This window comes from Piliocolobus tephrosceles, chromosome 13, assembly GCF_002776525.5.
Source record: "Piliocolobus tephrosceles isolate RC106 chromosome 13, ASM277652v3, whole genome shotgun sequence".
NCBI lineage: Eukaryota > Metazoa > Chordata > Mammalia > Primates > Cercopithecidae > Piliocolobus > Piliocolobus tephrosceles.
This window is the reverse complement of record NC_045446.1, coordinates 110,825,094-110,847,389: the sequence shown is the minus strand read 5'-3', so window position 1 is coordinate 110,847,389 and position 22,296 is coordinate 110,825,094. Positions and strand designations below refer to the sequence as shown.

The following is a 22,296-nucleotide window of genomic DNA, read 5'->3' as shown; positions in this document are numbered from 1 at the left end:
TCATGCAGTGCCTGGAAGATCTTCCTGCTCTTTGTCCAATGCACCACTCCTGCCCTTTCTCCAACACCAGTTCTATGGCACCCTCTCCTTTATAAATGTTCCCTAGTCATGCCCGGACATGGCACAAACAAATGGCCTTTCCTGGATTTGCCAACAGTCCTCTGTTGAAATCCATGAGCACAGAAACCAAGTCATATTCCTTACTGTGTCTCCACCGCACCACATGGCATGTGGCATGTATTTGAAAATTTTTGTCAGATGAATGATTGAGTGAGCGAATGGTGTTGCCACGGCCAAGACTGGCCTGTAGGAACCAAAAATCTCTTTAAAATGATAAAAAGGGTGACTCTTTCTTATGATTCTTCTCCCTAGTCCACAGGATTAAATAGCTTAGCAATAAGGAAAATTAAAACTTAAAGTTATCCTTCAGCATTCCCACACATTTAGCCTTCCAGGCAAAATGCAAGTTGCTTTTTAAGGCAATAGTCCAATAGTCTCCTAAGTGCTTTGAAACAAACTTATATGCCATACTTTTTCTTGACACTGTTATTTATTTGGATAACCTGAACAGGCTCAAGGATTCCAAAGCGGTAATAGCTCTTCAGTCTTCACACAGACCTTCCCTCTTAACCACACCACCAATTCTCTCCCTGGGAGATGACTTGAAGTTTAGGTATCAGCAAAACTGAAGGAAAGGGTATAGCGAGGCAGAAATCGGCTGTCTGGGTGTCTTTCTTAGACTGAGCACAGACACCAAGCACTAGAATCTTCTGTTAACAATGAAACATCTGCCCTTTCCTCTGTCTAGCACATGAAGAGAAAACAGAAGTGGCCTGCGTGTCCCCAGACTTGCAAGCCACTTGTAGAAACTGCTGCTGTCTCTGCCCTCCACACAGCTGGAGAGAAACAACTGACCCCCAAAACACTTTAGTGGACCCATTTTGCAGCTATTCATTAAGCATTGAACATCTGGTTTCCCTAAGTTTGCTGGAAAAAAACAATAACCACATCCCTCCAAGAAAGGTTAGGAGGACTGATGGATTCACCTACATAAAGAAGTCACTTCCCACCCAACCACGGTTTAATCTGAAGATGTTTATTCAGACAGACACTGGGGTAAGCTGAGATTTATGAATATGCTCTTGGCTTGCTCTCCCTCTCTGGGTCAAGTCTTTTAAGTACCATTTTAAAAATGTTAAAGGCTACCACGTCCTTCAAAGGAGACATAAGCCCTATAATCTGGATTTGCACTTGTAGAGTGTCTCATATATTAACCCTTTTACGTTGCAAAAGGAATACAATGAGAGGAGGAAGAAACATGAACAAAAGGGTAATTGTGATGCTCACCCACTCATCTAGGCCTGAAGGACACCAAGAGTCACCACGTTCCTCTTTTTCCCTCCAAGGAGGATAAACACCAATTCAGAAACACAAATGCCTTAGTGAGGTCTTTGCTGAAAATTCCACAATATACCTCAGCAACCCATGCCACTCACCACACCTGGTCACTTAGGGAGTCGGTGTGTCTTGAAACCTAAAAGGATTTCTTCTCTGCTCCTTGATAGTTGTGTGACCTTGAGTGAGCTCTGTGCCTAGTCTCTCTGAGCCTGTTTCATCTGTAAACTAGTGAATGTCTATTGTTTGTCTTCCCAGAACCACACCCTTCTTCTCTTGGGAAACCATGCCTCTTCCCCTCAACCACAAAGCTACTTACTGTATCCAAAGCACTCTCTGACCACCACAGGGGTGGGGGCTGACCAGGCCAGGCAAATTCAATGGTGTATATCCCTACCTGCCAAACAAAGGATAAGCAAGTGGTCCAGGATAGGCCTGGGATTCCCTGCACTGAAGTTAGAAGTGCTCCCTTCTCATTGGTTACAATGCTATAAGAATGTGAGTCTAGGATTGCCAGTGTCTAACAAGGTCAATGAGAGAGAGAGAGAGAGAGAGAGAGAGAGACAGAGAGAGAGAGAAGGGATAAAGCATGAGGAGAGTCTTGATAGCATCTGGCTCCCTGGATCCAATCATCTCTGAAGTCACATCCACTCCTGTGATTTGGTGTTATAACCATTAAATGCCTTGATTTTTGCATAAACTGGTTTGAATTGGTCTCTACCACTCAGAATTCTGATTAATACATTTACCTGCTTTAAGAATTATTGTAGGCTGGCTGGCATGGTAGGTCACACCTGTAATCCTAGGACTTTGGGAGGCAAAGATGGGAAGATCACTTGAGCCCAAGAGTGCAAGACCAGCCTGAACAACATAGGGAGACTAAGTCTCTACAAAAAATAGAGAAAATTCACCGGGCATGGTGGTGTGCGCCTGTAGTCCCCGCTACTCAGGAGGCTGAGGTGGGAGGATCACTTGAGCCCAGGACGCTGAGACCTCATTGAGCCATGATCATATCACCACACTCTAGCCTGGGGCCTGGGAAACAGAGTGAGACCGTGTCTCCCAGAAAAATTATTATGGGCTTCAAGATGGCTGGCTAGAGGCATCCAGAACTTGCCTCCCTAACAAAGATGGGCCAAAACAATAAACAGACTATCACATGTTGAATAGAGCATCAAAGAAAGAACACTGGAATTCAGCAAAAGAGGGACAGAGGATCTCTGAGGCATGAAAATAGAGGGAAACAAAGCAGTTGGCCCTGCTAGGGTCAGCTTGGAGCCAGGAGAAACTTCCCAATGTGGGAAAAGGTTAATTGAGAGATCCCCAGTGGTCCATATTCCACTGCATACTTTGGTAATGCTAGCCATGGGAGAGCCATCTGGACCCTGAGACTCGTATAGGAAGCTACCTGGACTCCACATAACAGTATTGTTCCAGAGAAGGCGTTCACACTGAATCGTACAGCCTCCAGCCCCCCAGACCCAAGCAGCTGCAGCATGGCGCCATGTTGAGAGCCCAGCCCCCGTCAGACTATATCTTGCCCTGGGGTCCAACAGCCCCTGCTTCTTCACATCCCTGGAGCCCTGCTAACACCTACCGCTCATGTCTACTCAAAAGGCTGCAGGTTCACAACACTGGCTGAACTCAGTGGTGCAGCTGTGTCCACAGCACTCTCACCCACACAGTGTCCTACACCCTGGGGAACAGGTGATGCAGTGCACCAGGGAGGCTGTCCCAGGGCCAAGGGACTGACGCACAAGCTCCCCAGAACCCAAGAGCCACCTGCCTGCAGCTGCTGCCACTGTCAGCAACTCTGCCACTTCCCCAGCAGCAGGGCCACCAGACACCCATATACACCTTCAGAGGGCCTGAAGATCAGCCCACCAGGTGGCGTCGTGAGGCCTGAGGACAGGCCTGCCCCACCCACCACCACTGGTGCCCATGTATGCTGTCGCGGGATCTGGGGTTTGACTCATCCACCAGTCACCACTGGTGCCCATACACGTCTTCCAGGGGTCTAAGGACAGGCCTGCCCAATCTGTTGCCACTACCACTGGCAACCACGTGTGTTGTTGGGGGGATTTAGGGATCAACCTGCCCCATCCACTAATACTGATGGCTGCATGCACCATCGGGGGGCCTGACAACAGACCTGCCCCACCCACTGCCGGTGCTCACATGCACCATCAGGGGGCCTGGGGACCAGCCCACCCCTGTGCTCACACATGTCATCAAGACAGGCCTGTCCTGCTTGCCCCTCCCAGCACCCATGCACATCATCTGGGGGCTTACAGATTGCCCTGCCCTGTCCACCACTGCCAGCGACTGCATTAAAATTTGCCTTTTGGGAACCTGAGGACAGGCCCACCCAGCCTGCTACCACTGCCAGAACTCACCCGTGTGCCACCTGAGGACCTGAGGACTGGCCCACCGCCACCACCACTGGCACTCCCATGTGAGGCTTTGGGGCCTAAGAGTTGGGCCACTGCTGCTACTGCCATCACTGATGCCACATACACCACTTAGGGCCTGAGGACCCACCCACCCACCTGGCCCACTGCTACCCCTGACCAAGGATTGGCCCACCTAGACCTACTACCATGAGTGCTTGTTAATGCCACCCAGGGGCCCAAAAGCTGGCATGCTGGCCTGCTATCACCACCACTGATACCCAAGGACTGGCTCATCTGGCATCCCTGTCCCCAGCAAAGCCTCACCATATCCTCCACTAATAGCCTAAGTCACTGACTAACTCACAGACATGACTGATGCTGATTACAGCTGAAGAAATCATATGGAGACTACACTGCTGTGTCTACCCAGAATCAAAGCCAAAGTCAAACCCAACCAACACTACAGATACATCTATAGGAAAAACTATATCCCTATAAAAGCCAGTCCATAAAATTGGAGAAGCAACTATGATACCAGATGCACAGAAACAAACATAAGGACGTAAGAAATATAAAAAAGCAAGGACACAATAAGGACACAATAAGAACACCGTAATTCTCCAGTGACCAGGCATGGTGGCTCACGCCTGTAATCCCAGCACTTTGTGAAGCCAAGGTGGGTGGATCACCTGAGATTGGGAGTTCAGGACTAGCCTGACCAACATGGAGAAACCCCAACTCTACCAAAAATACAAAAGTTAGCCAGGCGTGGTGGCACATGCTTGTAATCCCAGCTACTCAGGAGACTGAGGCAGGAGAATTGCTTGAACCCAGGAGGCAGAGGTTGCAATGAGCCGAGATTGTGCCACTGCACTCCAGCCTGGGCAACAAGAGCAAAACTCCATTTCAAGATATAAAAAATAAAACAAAATAATAATAATTCTCCAGCAACACATTCCAACCAAAAAGAAATCTATGAAATACCTGAGAAAGAATTCAATATAATGATATTAAAGAAGTTCAGTGAGACACAGGAAAACACAAATATGAAGAAATCAGAAAAACAATTCATGATCTGAGTGAGAAATTCAACAAAGAGACAGACAAAAAGAACCAAACAGAAATTCTGGAACTGAAGAATTCAATGAATAAAACTGAAAAATACAATCAAGAGCTTCAACAATATGCTAGATCAAACAGAATAAAGAATTCTTTTGTTTTGAGATGGAGTCTTGCTCTGTTGCCAGGCTGGAGTGCAGTGGTGTGATCTCAGCTCACTGCAACCTCTGCCTGCTGAGTTCAAGTGATTCTCCTGCTTCAACCTCCTGAGTAGCTGGGACTACAGACACACGCCACCATGCCTGGCTAATTTTTTGTATTTTTAGTAGAGACAGGGTTTCACTGTGTTAACCAGGATTGTCTTGATCTCCTGACCTCATGATCGGCCTGCCTCGGCCTCCCAAAGTGCTGGGATTACAGGCACGAGCCACTGCACCTGGCCAGAATAAAGAATTCTTGAATACAGGTCTTTTGAAATAACCTAGTCAGGCAAAAACAAACAAACAAACCAAGGAATAAGAAAAAAAGAAGAAATCCTATGTGAAATATAATATACTATAAAGTGACCAAATATTCTAATTTGGGGAGTTCCAGAAGGGCAAAAGATATCCAAAGGCACAGAAAACCTATTTAATGAAATAATAACTAAAAACTTCCCAAGTCTTGCATGAGATATAAACATCTACATACAGTAAGCTCAAAGATCCCAAATAGATTCAACCCAAAAATGTCTTCTCCAAGGCATATTATACTCAAAGTGACAAAAGCCAAAGACAGAATTCTAAAAACAGTGAAAGAAAAGCATCAAGTTATAGATAATGGAACCCCATCAGACCAATAGCAGATCTCTCAGCAGAACTCTTACAGGATAGGACAGAATGCAAGGATATATTCAAAGTGCTGAAAGAAAGAAAATACCTGCTAATCAAGAATACTACACCCAGCAAAGCTATCCTTCAAAAATGAAGAAAAAATAGTATTTCCCAGACAAGCAAAAACTGAGAGAATTCACCACCAGGCCAGCCCTACAAGAAAATTTAAGTATGTCCTACATTTGGAAGTGAAAGGTTGATATATGACATAATAAAAACACACAAAAGTGTAAAACTCAATGGTAGATTATACACACAAAAGAGAAAGAGAAGGAGTCAAATGTTACTACTACAGAAAGCCACCAAACCACAATAATAAATGATAAGAGAGAATGAAACAAAGGGTATACAAATACCCATAAAACAATAAACAAAATGACAGGAATAAGTTCTCACTTATCAATAGTAACCTTGAATGTAAGCAGATTAAATTCCCCACTTAAAAGATATAGACTGGCTGAACAGCTACAAACAAACAAACAAAAAACTCAAATATATGCTGCCTACAAGAAACTCACTTCACCTGTAAAAGACACACATAGACTGAAAGTAATGGGATGGAAAAAGATAATTTGTGAAAAGCAAAACCAAAAGCAAGCAGGGGTAGCTATATTTGTATCAGATATAACAGACTTTAAGTCAAAGGCTGTAAAAAGAGACAAAGAAGATCATTACATAATGATGAAAGGATAAATTCAGCAAAATTCTAAATATATATCTATCCAACATCACAGCACCCAACTGTATAAAGCAAATATTATTAGATCTAAAGGGAGAGATAAATTCCAAAGTAATGAAAGTTGGGGAATTTAACATCCTACTCTCAACATTGGAAAGCAAATCAACAGAAAAATTTTATTTATATTGCACTTTGGACCAAATGGACCTAACAGGCATTTACAGAACATTTTACCCAACAGCTGCAGAATGCACATTTTTCTCATTAGTACACAGAATATTTTCCAAGATAGACCATATGTTAGGCCAAAAACCAAGTCCTGACAAATTTTTAAAAATTGAACTCATATCGACTATCTTCTCAGACCACAATGGAATAAAACTAGAAATCAATAACAAGAGAAATTTCGGACACTGAATAAATACTTAGAAATCAGGCAACATGCTCCTGAACAACCACTGGGTCAATGAATAAATTAAGAAGCAGATTTAAAAAAATTTTTTAAACAAGTGAAAATGGAAACAGAACATACCAAAACGTGTGAGATACAACAAAAAAACAGTGCTAAGAGGGAAATTTATTGCAATATACACCTAAATCAAAAAAGTGGAAAATTAAATCCAAAATTAGTAGAAGGCAAAAAATAATAAAGATTAGGCCAGAGCTAAATAAAGTAGAGACTAAAACAAGCAAAGAATCAATGAAATGTAAATTCATGTTTTAAAAAGATAACAAAATTGATAAAGCACTGGTTAGACTAACTTAAGGGGAAAAAAGAAAACTCAAATTAAAATCAGAAATAAAAAAGAAGATAATACTACTGATACCACAGAAACACAGAAATACGAAGAATCATTACAGACTGTCATGAACAACTATACACTTTGTAAAACCTACAGAAAATGGATAGATTCTTGTACACATACAACCTACCAAGGTTGAACCAGGAAGAAATAGAAAACCTGAACAGACCAATATCTAATAACAAGATTGAATCAGGAACAAAATGTCTCTCAGCAAAGAAAAGTCCAGGACTACTTGTCTTTACTGCTAAATTCTACCATACTTACAAAGAAGAACTAACACCAATGCTTCCTAAACTATTTCAAAAAAACTGAAGAGGAGGGAATTTGGGGATTCTTCCTAGCTCATTCTATAAGGCCAGCATTACCCTGATACCAAAACTAGACCAGGACACCACACACACACACACACACACACACACACTACAAGCCAATGTCTAAACATAGATGCAAAAATCCTCAATAAAATACTAGCAAACTGTATCCAACAACACATCAAACAGATAATACACCATGATCAAGCAGGATTTATTCCAGGGATGCAAGAATGTTTCAATATATACAAATCAACAAATGTCATATATCACATAAGAATGAACAATAAAAACCATACAATTATCTCAATAGATGCACAAAAAGCATTTGATAAAATTCAACATCCCTTTGTGATAAAAATTCTCAAAATATTAGGAACAGAAGGAACATGCCTCAACATAATAAAAGCCATATATGACAAACCCATGGGTAATATCATACTGAATGAAGAAAACCTGAAAGTACTGGAACAATTCATGGATTCTCATTCTCATCATTCTTATTAACATAGTACTAGAATTCCTAGCCAGTTCAATCAAGCAAGAGAAAAAAATAAAAGATATCCAGGCCGGGCACGGTGGCTCAAGCCTGTAATCCCAGCACTTTGGGAGACCAAGGCGGGCGGATCACGAGGTCAGGAGATCGAGACCATCCTGGCTAACATGGTGAAACCCCGTCTCTACTAAAAATACAAAAAATTAGCCAGGCGTGGTGGTGGGTGCTTGTAGTCCCAGCTACTCGGGAGGCTGAGGCAGGAGAATGGTGTGAACCCGGGAGGCGGAGCTTGCAGTGAGCCGAGATTGCGCCACTGCACTCCAGCCTGGGCGACAGAGCAAGACTCCGTCTCAAAAAAAAAAAAAAAAAAAAAAAGACATCCAAATTGGGAAATAGAAAGTCAAACTTTCCCTTTGCAGATAACATGATCTTATATACAGAAAAACCTAAAGATTCCATCAAAAACTCTTAGAATAGATAAACAAATTCAGTAAAGTTGCAGGACATAAAAACAGCATGCAAAAATTAGTAGCATTTTTATACACCAATAATGAACTAGCAGCGAAAAAAATCAAGAAGGCAATCTCATTTACAATACTTACAAAAAAATAAGAAATCTAGGAATAAATTTAACCAAGTGAAAGATCTCTACAAGGAAAATTACAAAATGAAGAGGACAAACAAATGGAAAGATATCTCATGCTTATGGATTGGGAGTATTGAAATTGTTAAGGTGACTGTACTACCACAAAAAAAATCCACAGATTAAATGCAATCCCTATCAATATACCAATGAAATTCTTCACAGAAATAGAAAAAAAAAAATCCTAAAATTTGTAAAGAGCCACAATAGACCCTGAATAGCCCAAGCAATACTCAGTAAAAAGAACAAAGCTGCAGACATCACACTACCTGACTTTTAAGTATAGTGTGAAGCTATAGTAGCCAAAACAGCATGATATTGGTATAAAAACAGACACATAGACCAGTGTAACAAAACAGAACTCAGAAGTAAATCCATGTATTTACAGCCAACTGATTTTCAACAAAGACATCAAGAACATACACTGGGGAAAGGACACTCTCTTCAAAAACTGGTGCTGAGAAAACTGGATATCCATAAGCAGAAGAATTAAATTATACCCTTGTGTCTCACCATAAACAAAAATCAACTCAAAGTGGATTTAAATGTGCAACCAGTAACTATAAAGCTACTAGAAGAAAACAAAGTGAACATGCTTCATCATTGGTTGAGGCAAATATTTTATGGGTAAGATTTCAAAAGCCCAAGCAACAAAGCAAAAATAGACAAATAGGACTATATTAAACTAAAAAGTTTCTACACAGCAAAGAAAACAACCAACAAAATGAAGAGACAACCTGTTGAATAAAAGAAAATATTTGCAAAGTATTCATCCAACAAGGGATTCGTATCCAGAATATGCAAGAAACTCAAACAACGCAAGAAACTCAAACAACTCAACAGCAAGAAAACAAATAATTCCTTTAAAAACTGGGCAAAGGATTTGCATAAATATTTCTCAAATGAAGACATACAAATGGCCAACAAGTATACAAAAAAAAATGCTCAACATTACTAATCATCAGGGAAATAAAAATCAAAACCACAATGAGATATCATGTCATGCCAGTTAAAATGGCTACTATTAAAAAGACAAAAAGTAACAAATGCTGGTGAGGATATGGAGAAAGGGGAACTCTTCTACACTACTAGTGGGAATATAAATGAGTACAGTCATTATGGGAAACACTACAGAGGTTTCACACACACGCACACACACACACACACACCCCAAAAAAAAACCACTAAAAATAGAACTACCACATGATCCAGCAAGGCCACTACTGAGTATTTATCCAAAGGAAAGGAAATTAGTATATCCAAAGAATAATTCTACACTTCTATGTTTATTGCAGCACTATTCACAATAGCCAAGATATGGTATCGACCTAAGTATACATCAATGGATGAATGGATAAAGAAAATGTGATATATATACACAAGGGAATACTATTCAGCCTTAAAAAGAAATGAAATCCTATCATTTGCAACAACATGGTCAGAACTGGAAGTCAATATGTTAAATGAAATAAGCCAGGCACAGAAAGACAAATATCTCAGTTTGTCACTCATATGTGGGAGCTTCAAAAGTTGATCTCATGGAAGTACAGAGTAGACTGATAGTTACCAAAGGGTGGGTAAGAAGCTGGGACGGACAGAGGTTGGTTAAGGGCTACAAACATGCATTTAGATAAAAGGAATAAGTTCTAGTGTTTGATAGCACAGTAGGGTGACCATAGTTAACAACAATTTATTATATATTTCAAAGTAGCCAGAAGAGAAGATTTGAAATGCTCCCAACACAAAGAAAAGACACATATCCAAGGTGATAGGTATCCTAGATTCCCTGATCTGAGCACTACATATTTAATGCATGTATCAAAATATCATATATACTCCATAAATATGTAAATGTATCAATATATTTTTAAAAGAAATTCATATAAAAAGTAACTATTGGAGTGACAAAAATGTTCTAAAATTAGATTATGGTGATATTTGCAATTCTCTGCAAATTTACCAATCAATTACCATTGATTTTTACACTTAAAGCAAGCAAATTGTATTACATATAAATTATCTTTGTAATAAAGCTGTTACAGTGAATTGTTACAAAATCTATTACAATAAATGTAAACTGTCTAACATATCCAGAAAGTATTTTTGTTTTTAATAAAGATAATTATTGTGGTTGGTCTACAGTCTTTTCTTCTCATTTATTTATTCATTCAAGAAATTTTGTTGTGTAATCACTATGTTTTCAGGAAATATACTAGGTGGAAAGCATATAGTGGTGAGTAAAGGGAAACTTGTTGAGTCTATAGGCTATTATGTTAATTTCCTTTTTATTTTTATAGATGCCCTGTTCATTAACCTGTGGTTATTGTCATTATATTCTTTCATTTGCAGAATTCCACATTCCTCCCAAATTGAAGTTCAAAGTAAACAGCACAGAATCCCCACTTTGAGAATAAAGCATTTTGTAGTTAATGTAGTTAATGCCACATGGACTTGGGGTACCTACCACTATATTTCTGTGTGACTTAAGGCAAGTTATTTGATTGTCTGTAAAATGAAGCTTATAATATCTACCTCATAGGTTGCCTTGAGAATTAGATGAATTAATAAATGCAAAATGCTGGCCTCATAGGCAGCCAACAAATATTAGTTTCCATTCCCTTCCTTAAAAAATGATGTAGACAATATTATACCTGAAGCTCTGAGACTGTTGTCTATAAAGAGGTTACTCACCCTTCTTCGATGATGAAATATCGGAGCTTATCATTGCTGTCTCGGGACGGTGTGGCATAGCATTTGTTGAGCGTTAGGATTAAATGTGTGGAGTCAGCTCCAACCACAAAAACCCCTACATACAGCACATCTCGAGTCGTCAACACTACTTCACCCTGACGGTAAGGATGTTTGTAGGAGGCATTTTTGTAGAGAGCCATCTTGGTGGTGAAGCTGCCTTCTTGGGTTGGAACTGTCAGGTTAATTACACTGAAACGGAAACAATTACGAGACAGGAACCCAAAACAATGTAACCTATTCAATTATCTACCATTTTTCAAGCTGAGAATGCAGAGGGAAAGCAAAGCATGCAGTAGCAAAGTCTAAGGCTGTGCTGTCCAATATAGTACCTGCTAGCCACATGGGGCAATTTACATTTAAATGAAATAAAATTAAATAAAATTAAAAATTCAATTCGCAGCCCCCTGAGCCACATTTCAAGTGCTGAGCAGCCACACGTAACCACCACATTAAACAGTACAGATGGAACATTTCCGTCATCACAGAGAGTTCTATTGAACAATGCTGACTGAAAGGATTTAGGCTCAAGAAATGTGAATTATGTTTTTCCTAGGGCACCAAAGACAAATGCTAGCACTTTTGATTATGCTAATCTTAACTGTCAAGGAAAAGAAAAAGCAATGTGCACAGCCCAGGAGGCGCCTTACCTTAGCATAGGCTTCACAACAGAATCCAAGGAGATCTTGATATCCAGCTCATAAGCACATGAAAATTCCACATTGATCGTGCGGTCCCTGGTGATGATGTTGCCAGTGTTGTTGGCACTTTCGATCCAGATTGTGTTTTTATATATGATATGAGTGCCATTGGACTGCAGAGCAAGGGGAAGTCAGAAATCATGACATCTGGGAGTGAGTATGTAGCTTGCATGTCAAATCCATATCCCTGAAAGTGGAGAAATGGCTTCCTTCCATACATAACTTAGAGGCCAGTATAAAGCAGCATGGAGCTAGCCTTAGCATTTACTTGGGGCAAAAAAGTATTACAATAGATATCAGCAGCACCCTTTAGTCTGCTAACCTTGAATACCCATGGAAGGTGATTTCATCCACTACTGAATTCTAACCACTACCAGACCCCACTTATCTGTGGGACCCCAAGCTAGGAATAGCATGAACTATTGCCATTGCTGAGTAATAGAAATCTTCTTTTTCAATGTTTAATTCAAAATCTCTTCTCCACCAAATCCATCATCAGACATCCCTACAAGGACCAACATGAACAAGCGCAAGTTTCACCTCCTTACTCCTTTCAACCTCTGGTAAAAGTATTAAGAAATAGAGCCATGAATAGAAAACACACAGCAAGATGGAAAAAGAAGAGAAACAAGATGCTTTGCTAACCTATACATTGGACAATCTGACATTAAAAGTTGGGACCTTACTATATTTTTGAAGTCAGCTGTTTTTTTGTTTTGTTTTGTTTTGTTTTTAGTGACAGGGTCTCACTGTCACCCAGGCTGGAGTGCAGTGGTGCAATCATAGCTCACTGCAGCCTTGAACTCCTGGGCTCAAGATCCTCCCATGTCAGCCTTCCAAGCAGACACAACTACAGGCACTGTCACCACAGCCAGCTAATTTTTAGATTTTTTTTTTTTTTTTTTTTTTTTTTTAATAGAGACAGGGTCTTGTGATGTTGCCTGGGCTCATCTTGAATTCCTGGCCTCTAGCAGTCCTTCTGCTTTGGCCTCCCAAGGTGCTGGTGAGAGGTGACAATGTGCTAGCAGCCCTCACTCTCGGTGCCTCCTTGGCCTCGCCGTCCACTCTGGCGGCACTTGAGGAGCCCTTCAGCCCACCACTGCACTGTGGGAGCCCCTCTCTGGGCTGGCGGAGGCCGGAGCCGGCTCCCTCTGCTTGCGGGGAGGTGTGGAGAGGCGCAGGCGGGAACCGGGGCTGCGTGCCGCGCTCACAGGCCAGCGCCAGCCCAGGGTAGTGAGGGGCTTAGCACCCTGGCCAGCAGCTGTGGAGGTTGTGCCAGGTTCCCCAGCACTGCTGGCCCACGTGCACCACACTCGAATTCTCCCAAGGCCTCAAGCCGCCTCTCTGAGGAGCAGGGCTGGGGACCTGCAGCCCGCCATGTCCAAGCCCCACCCTCCACGGTGGGCTCCCTCAGGGCCCAAACCTCCCCAGTGGGAGCCACCCCCTGCTCCATAGCACCTGGTCCCATCGACCGCCCAAGGGCTGAGGAGTGCAGGTTCTGCTTGGAACTGGTGGGCAGCTCCGCCTGCAGCACTAGGTAAAGCCAACTGGGCTCCTAAGTTTAGTGGGGACTTGGAAAACCTTTATGTCTACTTAAGGGATTGTAAATGCACCAATCAGCACTCTGTGTCTAGCTCAGGGTTTGTAAATACACCAGTCAGCACTCTGCATCTAGCTAACCTAGTGGGGACTTGGAGAACTTTTACGTCTAGCTAAGGGATCGTAAACACACCAATCAGCACTCTGTCTAGCTCAAGGTGTGTAAATACACCAATCAGTACTCTGTATCTAGCTAACCCAGTGGGGACTTGGAGAACTTTTCTGTCTAGCACTCTGTGTCTAGCTCAGGGATTGTAAATGCACTAATCAGCACCCTGTCAAAACGGACCAATCAGCTCTCTGTAAAATGGACCAATCAGCAGGATGTGGGTGGGGCCAGATAAGGGAAGAAAAGCAGGCTGCTGGAGCCAGCCAGTGGCAACCCACTCGGGTCCCTTTCCACACTGTGGAAGCTTTATTTTTTCGCTCTTTACAATAAATCTTGCTGCTACTCACTCTTTTGGTCCACGCTGCCTTTAAGAGTAGTAACACTCACCGTGAAGGTCTGCAACTTCAGTCCTGAAGCCAGCGAGACCACGAACCCACCAGAAGGAAGAAGCTCCAGACACATCTGAATGTCTGAAGGAACAAACTCCAGACACACCATCTTTAAGAACTGTAACACTCACCGCAAGGGTCCGCGGCTTCATTCTTGAAGTTAGCGAGACCAAGAACCCACCAATTCCAGACACACGGGGATTACAGGCAGGAGCCATAGCACTAGGCCTGAAGCCACTTGTTAAATGAGGTTTGGGACTCCCTTACCCCCTGAAATAGCTAAGCCTAGATGTATTTGCCTCAAAGAACAATAGAAGCATAAAAGACACAATTCTGTCCATATACAAGACAAAGAACCACAGTAGGCATCCCAAACCAAGGAAAAAACACATCACTCTTTCAACTCCGTCAACCACTTAGCATGAAATGACGACTGCTCTTGCTGTCTTTCATTTTACACATGCCTATTGCTGTTTTCCAAGGAGCATATTTCTAAGCAGATCATCCTCAAGTTGGCTTTCGGGACAATAAATGTGCAAACACTCGAAGCTGTCGCTGCCTCTGCCAGGTGCTCTTTCCTGCTGCTTTTCTCACCTGCACAATGTTTCCACAATTCCCTTTGGTGTTGTTGATCTGAAAGGAGATAAAATCTTCCCCCTCGATGCCGGTACACTGTCTGTCATTGATCCTCACGCCCTCCCTCTCAAAACCGAGCTGGAAGAGTTTGCACTTAGATATGGACACTTCCATCTGGGATGCTTTGCAGGTCACCTCTGCATCGATAATATCATGTGAGTCTGTGGGAACAGTTATTACGAAAGGCAAATCAGTGGAGTCGGTCTTGCTGCAGGAGTGGGAGCAAAGCATCCCATTACCATTCTCCTTTAGAAGAGGCAAATGATCTCCACTCAAAGACTGCAGCATTTCTAATTAGGCTTTGATCAGACCAAGCGAGCATATGAATTCATTCAAAGCAGTAACTTGGGCATTAGCAGAGCCTTTTTAAAAAGATAAAAATGCTAATAAAGTGTCTTCTGTCTTTTCTTTACAAACCCATGTCTTCCCCCACCTTGCTGGTGGCAGCTACTTTTCTGTAAGCTACATACTGAACATACCAAATCTGGCACATTGTGGCCTGGCTGAAGAGCATGCCTCCAAGGGACAGCAGCACTGGCCAGGCCACATCCAAAGCCCCTGCTGATTCGGCTCGGCAGACCCTAGCGATTCCCAGGTGAGCACTAGGAGCTTGTTTTTTGACATGGCAATGCACCAATTGACATTTTCTCTTGAGCATGTAAATACCGGCTAATAAGCACTATAGAAACAGAGAAAAACATTTTTATCTGTTTACGTGAAGCCCTTGTCCCCTCCTAAGGAGCCTTTGGTCAACCAGATTTTCATTCTCGAATGCTATTAAATGTAGCAGCTGCCTCTGCGTTACTTGGTTCAGGAAGGGGAGCAGAGATGGAAGGCAAAGCAGCTCCGCTTCAAGCTGCCATCCAGGCAGGCTCGGCAGTGGACAAGGCCATTTCCACACCAAGGGAGCTACAGTTAGGAACAAGTCCTGGAGTCCTAGTTATTTATGGCTTGCTTCAGACATTTCAGTCGTACATATCTTCGGGACCAAAAAGCTTTGGGCCAAATAAATCTGGCTTTAAATAACATTCATCCTAATTATTTCATATTGACATCAAAATACCCTATTTCCTTGTGCATCTAAAAGATCAATTTGGACCTTTCTGATGTTGAACATGGCCTCAGATGAAAATGGCTGGTTCCATTCATGTACAAATGTGTGTGTTACAATGTATTGAGGAAAAGGATGTAGCTATACTTTGAAGCAGTCAGATTGCTTCCTTGTTCTGCTTAAATGCTCCTGAAAGCTTTACTGTTTGGGAAAGCTTCACAAAGTGGGATGCATCAAGGTCCTTCCCCAGAGCAGCATCTCCCATGGGGCCTTTCTGGGTGGGGAGGTGGCCCGTGTCACTCACTATTTCCATAGGGGGGCGGCTCAATGCAGCCACACAGCTCCCTGCCATTGCCCAGCTCGCAGGTTCGGTTGGGACAGTCCGCTCCCACACAGGGATCTTCAACCACTCCTGCTAAAAAGAAAAACACACAGAAACATGCACAACTTGATTTTCACACCTACAGGCGGTAGCATTTGGTTCCACTCCAGACTTGCCACTTTAATCACACTGGAAATGGTCAGATGGCAGCTGCAGGTTAACAGACAGGGCAACCTTCCAGAAAATAATGTCAATAGCTAGCAAATAGGTGCCTGCTACGGGCCTGGATTAGCTTCTTTGACCCTCGCAAATACTCCTCAAGGCTAAGTATTATAAGCTGTGTTTCACAGCTGAAACTTGCCCAAAGTCAAAAGCGAAGGTAAGTGAAGACTGAATGCACAGATGCTCTTAACCCCAGTAATCTTACCACGATTAAGGCACCTACTACACTATAGCACAATGATTTGCACTGATATTTATATAAAGAGTAGCATCTAAATCATTTATCTCTACAATCCAGCATTCAACCACCTCATGGTTGGTGCACAATAAATATGTGTCAATAATGAACATATGAGGGCCAGTAAGATCCCAGAGAGGTCTCCCACCCCAGGGCTTCTTACTCCTTTCTGATTCCTGGTTCACTTTCCCCCGTGATCTGCTACTTGATTTTGTAAAAACAGACAAAGGAAAAACCTCCACACAGCTCACCAGCATTGACTTAGATTCATGGTGCTGTTTTGCCAAAAGGGTAAAACTGTAAGTAAAATAAAGACGTTATGTGGAGTATCATCATCATGTTATTGTGAACAATATTTCTGTAACAGATGAGATCACCTGCAAGATAGTCAACGCCTCAGTTTGAGAACCACTAATTAGGAGCATTTTCTTTTAGAAGTTCATTTCTTTATTTAAAGAATCGCTCTGCCTATCAAGACAGAATATTCCTCCTGTTCATCACGGTATATGATGGGCAGTGCTAAAGAAACAACTGTTCAATCCCAGCATGAGCCAAGTTGGCTTCAAGAATTTTTTAAAAAAGAGTTTTTAAAGGATGCAAAATTTCATTTAGACAAGAAGAATAAATTCAAGCGATCTACTGTACATCAAAGTGGCTATAGTTAGTACCAATACACTGTACACTTGAAAATTACCAACAGAGTAGAGTTTCATGTTCTCACCACAGACACACATACCCCCACACACAGGGAAAAAAAGAGTTTAAAAACAAAACAAAAATCCCAAGCTGCCCACAGCTCCATACACCTCTTCTGACTCAGCTGCCACGCCCCTCTGGTAGGTAACTAATTACATTAGGTAGGAGTGCATGGATGGCTCAGCATAAGCCTGTCTTAATTTCTGGAAAGACAACTGAAAGAATGCCATCAGCATAAGTTAAATATATTTATTTTCAAAAGGCTGCTTTTTATAAAGATCCTTTCACTGGCCCAGTATATCCAGTACCTAGCACAGTGCTAAGCACATGGCAGCCACCAAGCAAATGTTATGACTGACCAACTCTGCATGAGAATGACAAACAGAATAACAGAAACATGGTGCAGAGGTTACAGTCCACAAGAAGGAAACGTTTATTTACAAATGTGGTGGTCCATCTGCCAACTGGCAGATAAAACATGCCCTTAGACAGACGGAAGCTTTGAGTATTTTTTGAATGATATATGTATTTTTTTAAATTCCTGACAATTTGAAAAGTTCAATGAAGGGGTGGCCTGCCCCTCCACACCTGTGGGTGCTTCTCGTTAGGTGGAACGAGAGACTTGAGAAAAGAAATAAAGACACAAAGTACAGAGAAAGAAAAGCGGGGCCCAGGGGACCAGTGCTGTGCTTCCAGAGGACCCACACTGGCACTGGTCTCTGAGTTCCCTCAGCATTTATTGCTCAAAAGATAAGGGAGTAAATCAGCAGTAAGACATACAGATACACGGAGATGTTCCATTTGCCCAGGGACGGGCAGGAGACAGATGTTTTTCTTTTACTGAGATTTAAGAGAATGGTACTGACCTTCAACCACAAGCAGGCTTTAAGCATTTGCCTAACAAAGCACATTCCTTACAGCCCAAAATCCTTTAAACCTTAATTATCACAGTGATGTCTCTAGCAAGGACAAGATTGGGGGTAGAGTCACAGATTAACAGCATCTCAAATACAGAGCCAAATGGAGTCTTTTAAACCTACTTCTATCTATAATAACACAGCAACAGGCTGACCTCTCTTTTCCCCACAGTTCAAAACAGTTAATTTTTAAGTCATTGAAAGTATTCTTATGAACACAGCAGAGTAAAATATTAATAACAAATATTTTTGTTAGTTTCCAACAGAGACTAGTAATTTGCTTGTTAACAGTTTCTGAAATCACTGAAATGTATTTTAATTAACTGCATTGTTTTTAGGCTCTGAATTAAGTGTATTCCTACACTTGATCCGGTTTGGTCTGCAAATTTACCAACGTGTATGTATCGTCTTGGAGTCAGCCTGTTTTCACAGTGGTACCTATATACACACTGGGTTGGTGTTGTGGGTCAGAGCACAAAACACACATTCTGTTAGCCACACTAGTGGGAGTGACCATTTATGTATATGGACACACATGTATGTCTATGGCACATTTACATGTGTGTGTATACATCTATAATCGCTCCCCTATTTGATTAACACAGTAGGAAAATGAACAAATTGAATAATAGAATACATATCAAAATAATTTTCTTACTACAGAAAAAAACCCACAAGATTCTGTTTATCTTTTTTTTACCAGCTGATCTAATATATGTGATCTCCACAGTCAATCCACCTGCAGCTTTCTTTCAGCCCAGGTGGACATAACCAGCTCAGTTCCACCTCTGCCTTCCACCTGCTCTTGCCTTCGCTTTCTGATAGAGGATGGCCTCATGCTAAAGAAGCCAAGGTGGAGATGAGTTTGGGAACTAAAATCCATCGGGAATCCCACACTATGTCCCTCTACCTCATAAGCCACTAAAGCAGGGCTCTTCCAACCCAGAGAGCCTCATCTTCCCATGTTTGTTTTCCAAATTCCATAGCTAAACAGAAACCATAGGTGGGTTAGGCTCCATGGGAGGGGCCCGTCACTGAATCTCGGCTGCAGCTCACAGCTCTCTACTATCCAATCCTGGAAGCAGATCTATGAGTAAATCTGGAGAGGACCAGTCATCCCTAGAAAAAGCAATGCTACCAGCAAAGCTGTTCTTTTCACTGAAAATGGAATCCACAGAAATAAAATAATTCTCTTACAGCAATTCTCCTTCTCAATCCATTCGGTGCTGAGGATCCCGAAGGAGCGGCAGGCCTCCCCGTAGGCGGCCAGGGAGCCGCACAGCTGGAACTTGTTGTGGTTGTAGCAGCCGTCCAGGTAGCAGGACTCGTAGAATGGGAGGGGATCAAGAAGCCCATAGCAGGGCTGGAAGAAGCCCTTCATGTCGGTGAGCTTCAGGCAGTAGCCATCACCCTGCATCTTCTGGATGTGCACATTGTCACACATGGCTGCATACTGTGAGAACTGCAGCTCGTTGCAGCTGGGGGCAAAAGGTCTAGTCAGACTGAGTGAAGCAAAAACGGCCATCTGAGATCTTCAATGGAAGGTAAATAGCATCTGCACCTGTTTTGCTACCCCTGAAGCTAGTGCACTAATTCCAACACTAATTAGCTTTGTGACCTTCGGCAAGTCAGATACTACTGGTCTCTATTCTATCCATCTAAGAAAGTGAAATGGTAATTCCTGTTGTTTATACCATTGAAATACAGTGAGGGTAAAATGGAATGATGGATTAGTGGCCAAAGTGCCACACAAAAGGCAGATATTGATATAGTAACAATGAATGCTTTGGCATAATTGATTGATATGATTGATACAATTGATATAATAACCATTAACAGGTATGGATATAATAATGATAATAGTAATGATACTTGGCAGAATTAAAGATTTGAAAGGAAGCCTTCTAAGCCAGTTCCACTTTAGCCATTAGGGACCAAAAGCAAAACATTACAAGAAAATCGGTGTCCAGCTGATAACAGTTTATTTTAAAAGGAAGAGGAGGGGAGGGGACCGGGGAGGAGGAGGAGCAGGGGATGTGGGGAATGGGAGGGGAGGGGAGGGGAGGGGAGGGGAAGGGAAGGGAGAAGGGAGGGAAGGAGGCAGGGAGGGAGGAGGGAGGAGGGAGGGAGGCAGGCCAGCCAAATTCACACAGAATCATAATTCCTCAGGAGGAGCTGAACCTTGCCTATCTTTGGAAACACTACAGTGGCTTAAAGTAGTGTTCTAAATATAACGTCCAAAGTTCTCTCTTTTCTATCTGTGGGTCAATGCATAGCATTCTAGAGTAAGCACCAAATTAGGAATCCTGGAATCTCGTCCTGGCTTTGCCATATATGGGACCTCCTCATGTAAGTCATTCTCTGTCTTAGTCTCTGTTTTACCTAGGAAAGGAAGAGATTGGACAAGATATTGCCCAAGGATTTTCACAGCTCAGTCCCAGAATTCACAGGATAGTCTAATACATGATACATTGTTCACTGTGCACTTGGGGCAGGGTCAAAGAGGCTTAAGTGTGATTTCCAGGACTAAGGATTTAGCTGATATTTAGCATGTAAAGCAATGTGATTGAGCCATTGTACAAGCAGAACTAACATGAAAGAGAAGCATATCTACAGATCCAGAAAGGTATCCACATACTCAGCAGCCCTGAGGGGCCCTAAGTTTAAAACCTTTGGAATAACTTCTTTTCTTTTTTTTTTTTTTTTTTTTTTGAGACGGAGTCTCGCTCTGTCACCCAGGCTGGAGTGCAGTGGCCAGATCTCAGCTCACTGCAAGCTCTGCCTCTCGGGTTCACGCCATTCTCCTGCCTCAGCCTCCCGAGTAGCTGGGACTACAGGCGCCCGCCATCACGCCCGGCTAGTTTTTTGTATTTTTTTTTAGTAGAGACGGGGGTTTCACCGTATTAGCCAGGATGGTCTTGATCTCCTGACCTCGTGATCCGCCCGTCCGGCCTCCCAAAGCGCTGGGATTACAAGCTTGAGCCACTGCGCTCGGCCTTGGAATAACTTCTTTAGCTCACTCTGTCTTTGCTGGCCAGGGGTGGGCCTGATAATAACCTTGTAACTTCTGTTTTTAAAAAAGGCTTTCCTGATTCCCACCAACTTCTACCTACACAACCATAGTCAAGCCTTCTTGTAAGAGGCAAGGACATACAATTAGACCCAGCACTAAGGGAGTCAAAGATAACCCTTCTTCTTCTGAGTCAACTCTTAATTCCACACCCAGCAGGGGTGCCTAGGTCCCGGGTGGGCAGCTGGTCAAGGCTTCAGAGTTCTCATCCTGGGCACACTCTTCTGTTTAGCCAAGGGCTGGATGACCTGAAAATTAGAGTTATATCATCTAAGCCCAACTCCTTCCTCTGCAGTTCACAAAATTAGTGGGGTCTCTTATGTGCCTAGTTTTAGCATCAAAACTCCAAAGAGCTTTGGTTCATCTCTGTAGGAGAGCAGGGGCAGTGCTAAGGAAAGTGCATTCCTCATTCACACCACCCATGGATGTGAGAGAACTTGGGCCACCAAGTTTAGTGGCTTGAACTCCTACACCCTCACCTCTTCTGCATGCCATTGGTTTTCCAGCTCTGGGCCAGCACCACGCTGCTCACCACCGGCTTCCCTCGCAAGGTCACATAATCATCTGTTAGGTCCCCGTTGAAGTTGCCACAGAGACCACACACTTTGTTCTGCAGCCTCTCGCTGATGCTGATTTTAATGACGTTGAAACCATTGTAGTATATCTGGATGTCTGGGCTGGTGTCAATCACCAGAAACCCCTCACTGCTGTAGATTTTGGTTGCCAAACCAGTTATAAATGGAACATTCACTTGTGTGCCATTCACCTATAGGAGGAGGAAAACAGAAAATAATTACGCTTAGAGCAAGGGTTGGCAAACTTGTTCAGGAAAGGGCCAGGGAAAATATTTTGGGCATCGCAGGCCCTGTGATCTCTCTGTCTCAACAACTCCACTCTGTCCCTGCAGCATGACAGCAACCATAGACAATACACAACTAAATGAG

The 22,296-nt window shown here is 42.7% G+C and overlaps 1 protein-coding gene across 1 annotated transcript in view; it reads right to left on the bottom strand.

Annotated features, from left to right (window-relative positions):
• Nucleotides 1-22,296, bottom strand: part of TECTA (tectorin alpha) — a 92,117-nt gene that overhangs the window by 4,301 nt on the left and 65,520 nt on the right. Inside the window, exons 15-20 of the mRNA XM_023208479.2 lie at nucleotides 21,832-22,118; nucleotides 19,480-19,760; nucleotides 16,192-16,302; nucleotides 14,795-14,997; nucleotides 12,053-12,216; nucleotides 11,346-11,594 (exon numbers count right to left, since the gene is read on the bottom strand). Coding sequence (XP_023064247.2) covers nucleotides 11,346-11,594; nucleotides 12,053-12,216; nucleotides 14,795-14,997; nucleotides 16,192-16,302; nucleotides 19,480-19,760; nucleotides 21,832-22,118 — 1,295 coding nt within the window. The remainder of the gene's footprint in view (nucleotides 1-11,345; nucleotides 11,595-12,052; nucleotides 12,217-14,794; nucleotides 14,998-16,191; nucleotides 16,303-19,479; nucleotides 19,761-21,831; nucleotides 22,119-22,296) is intronic.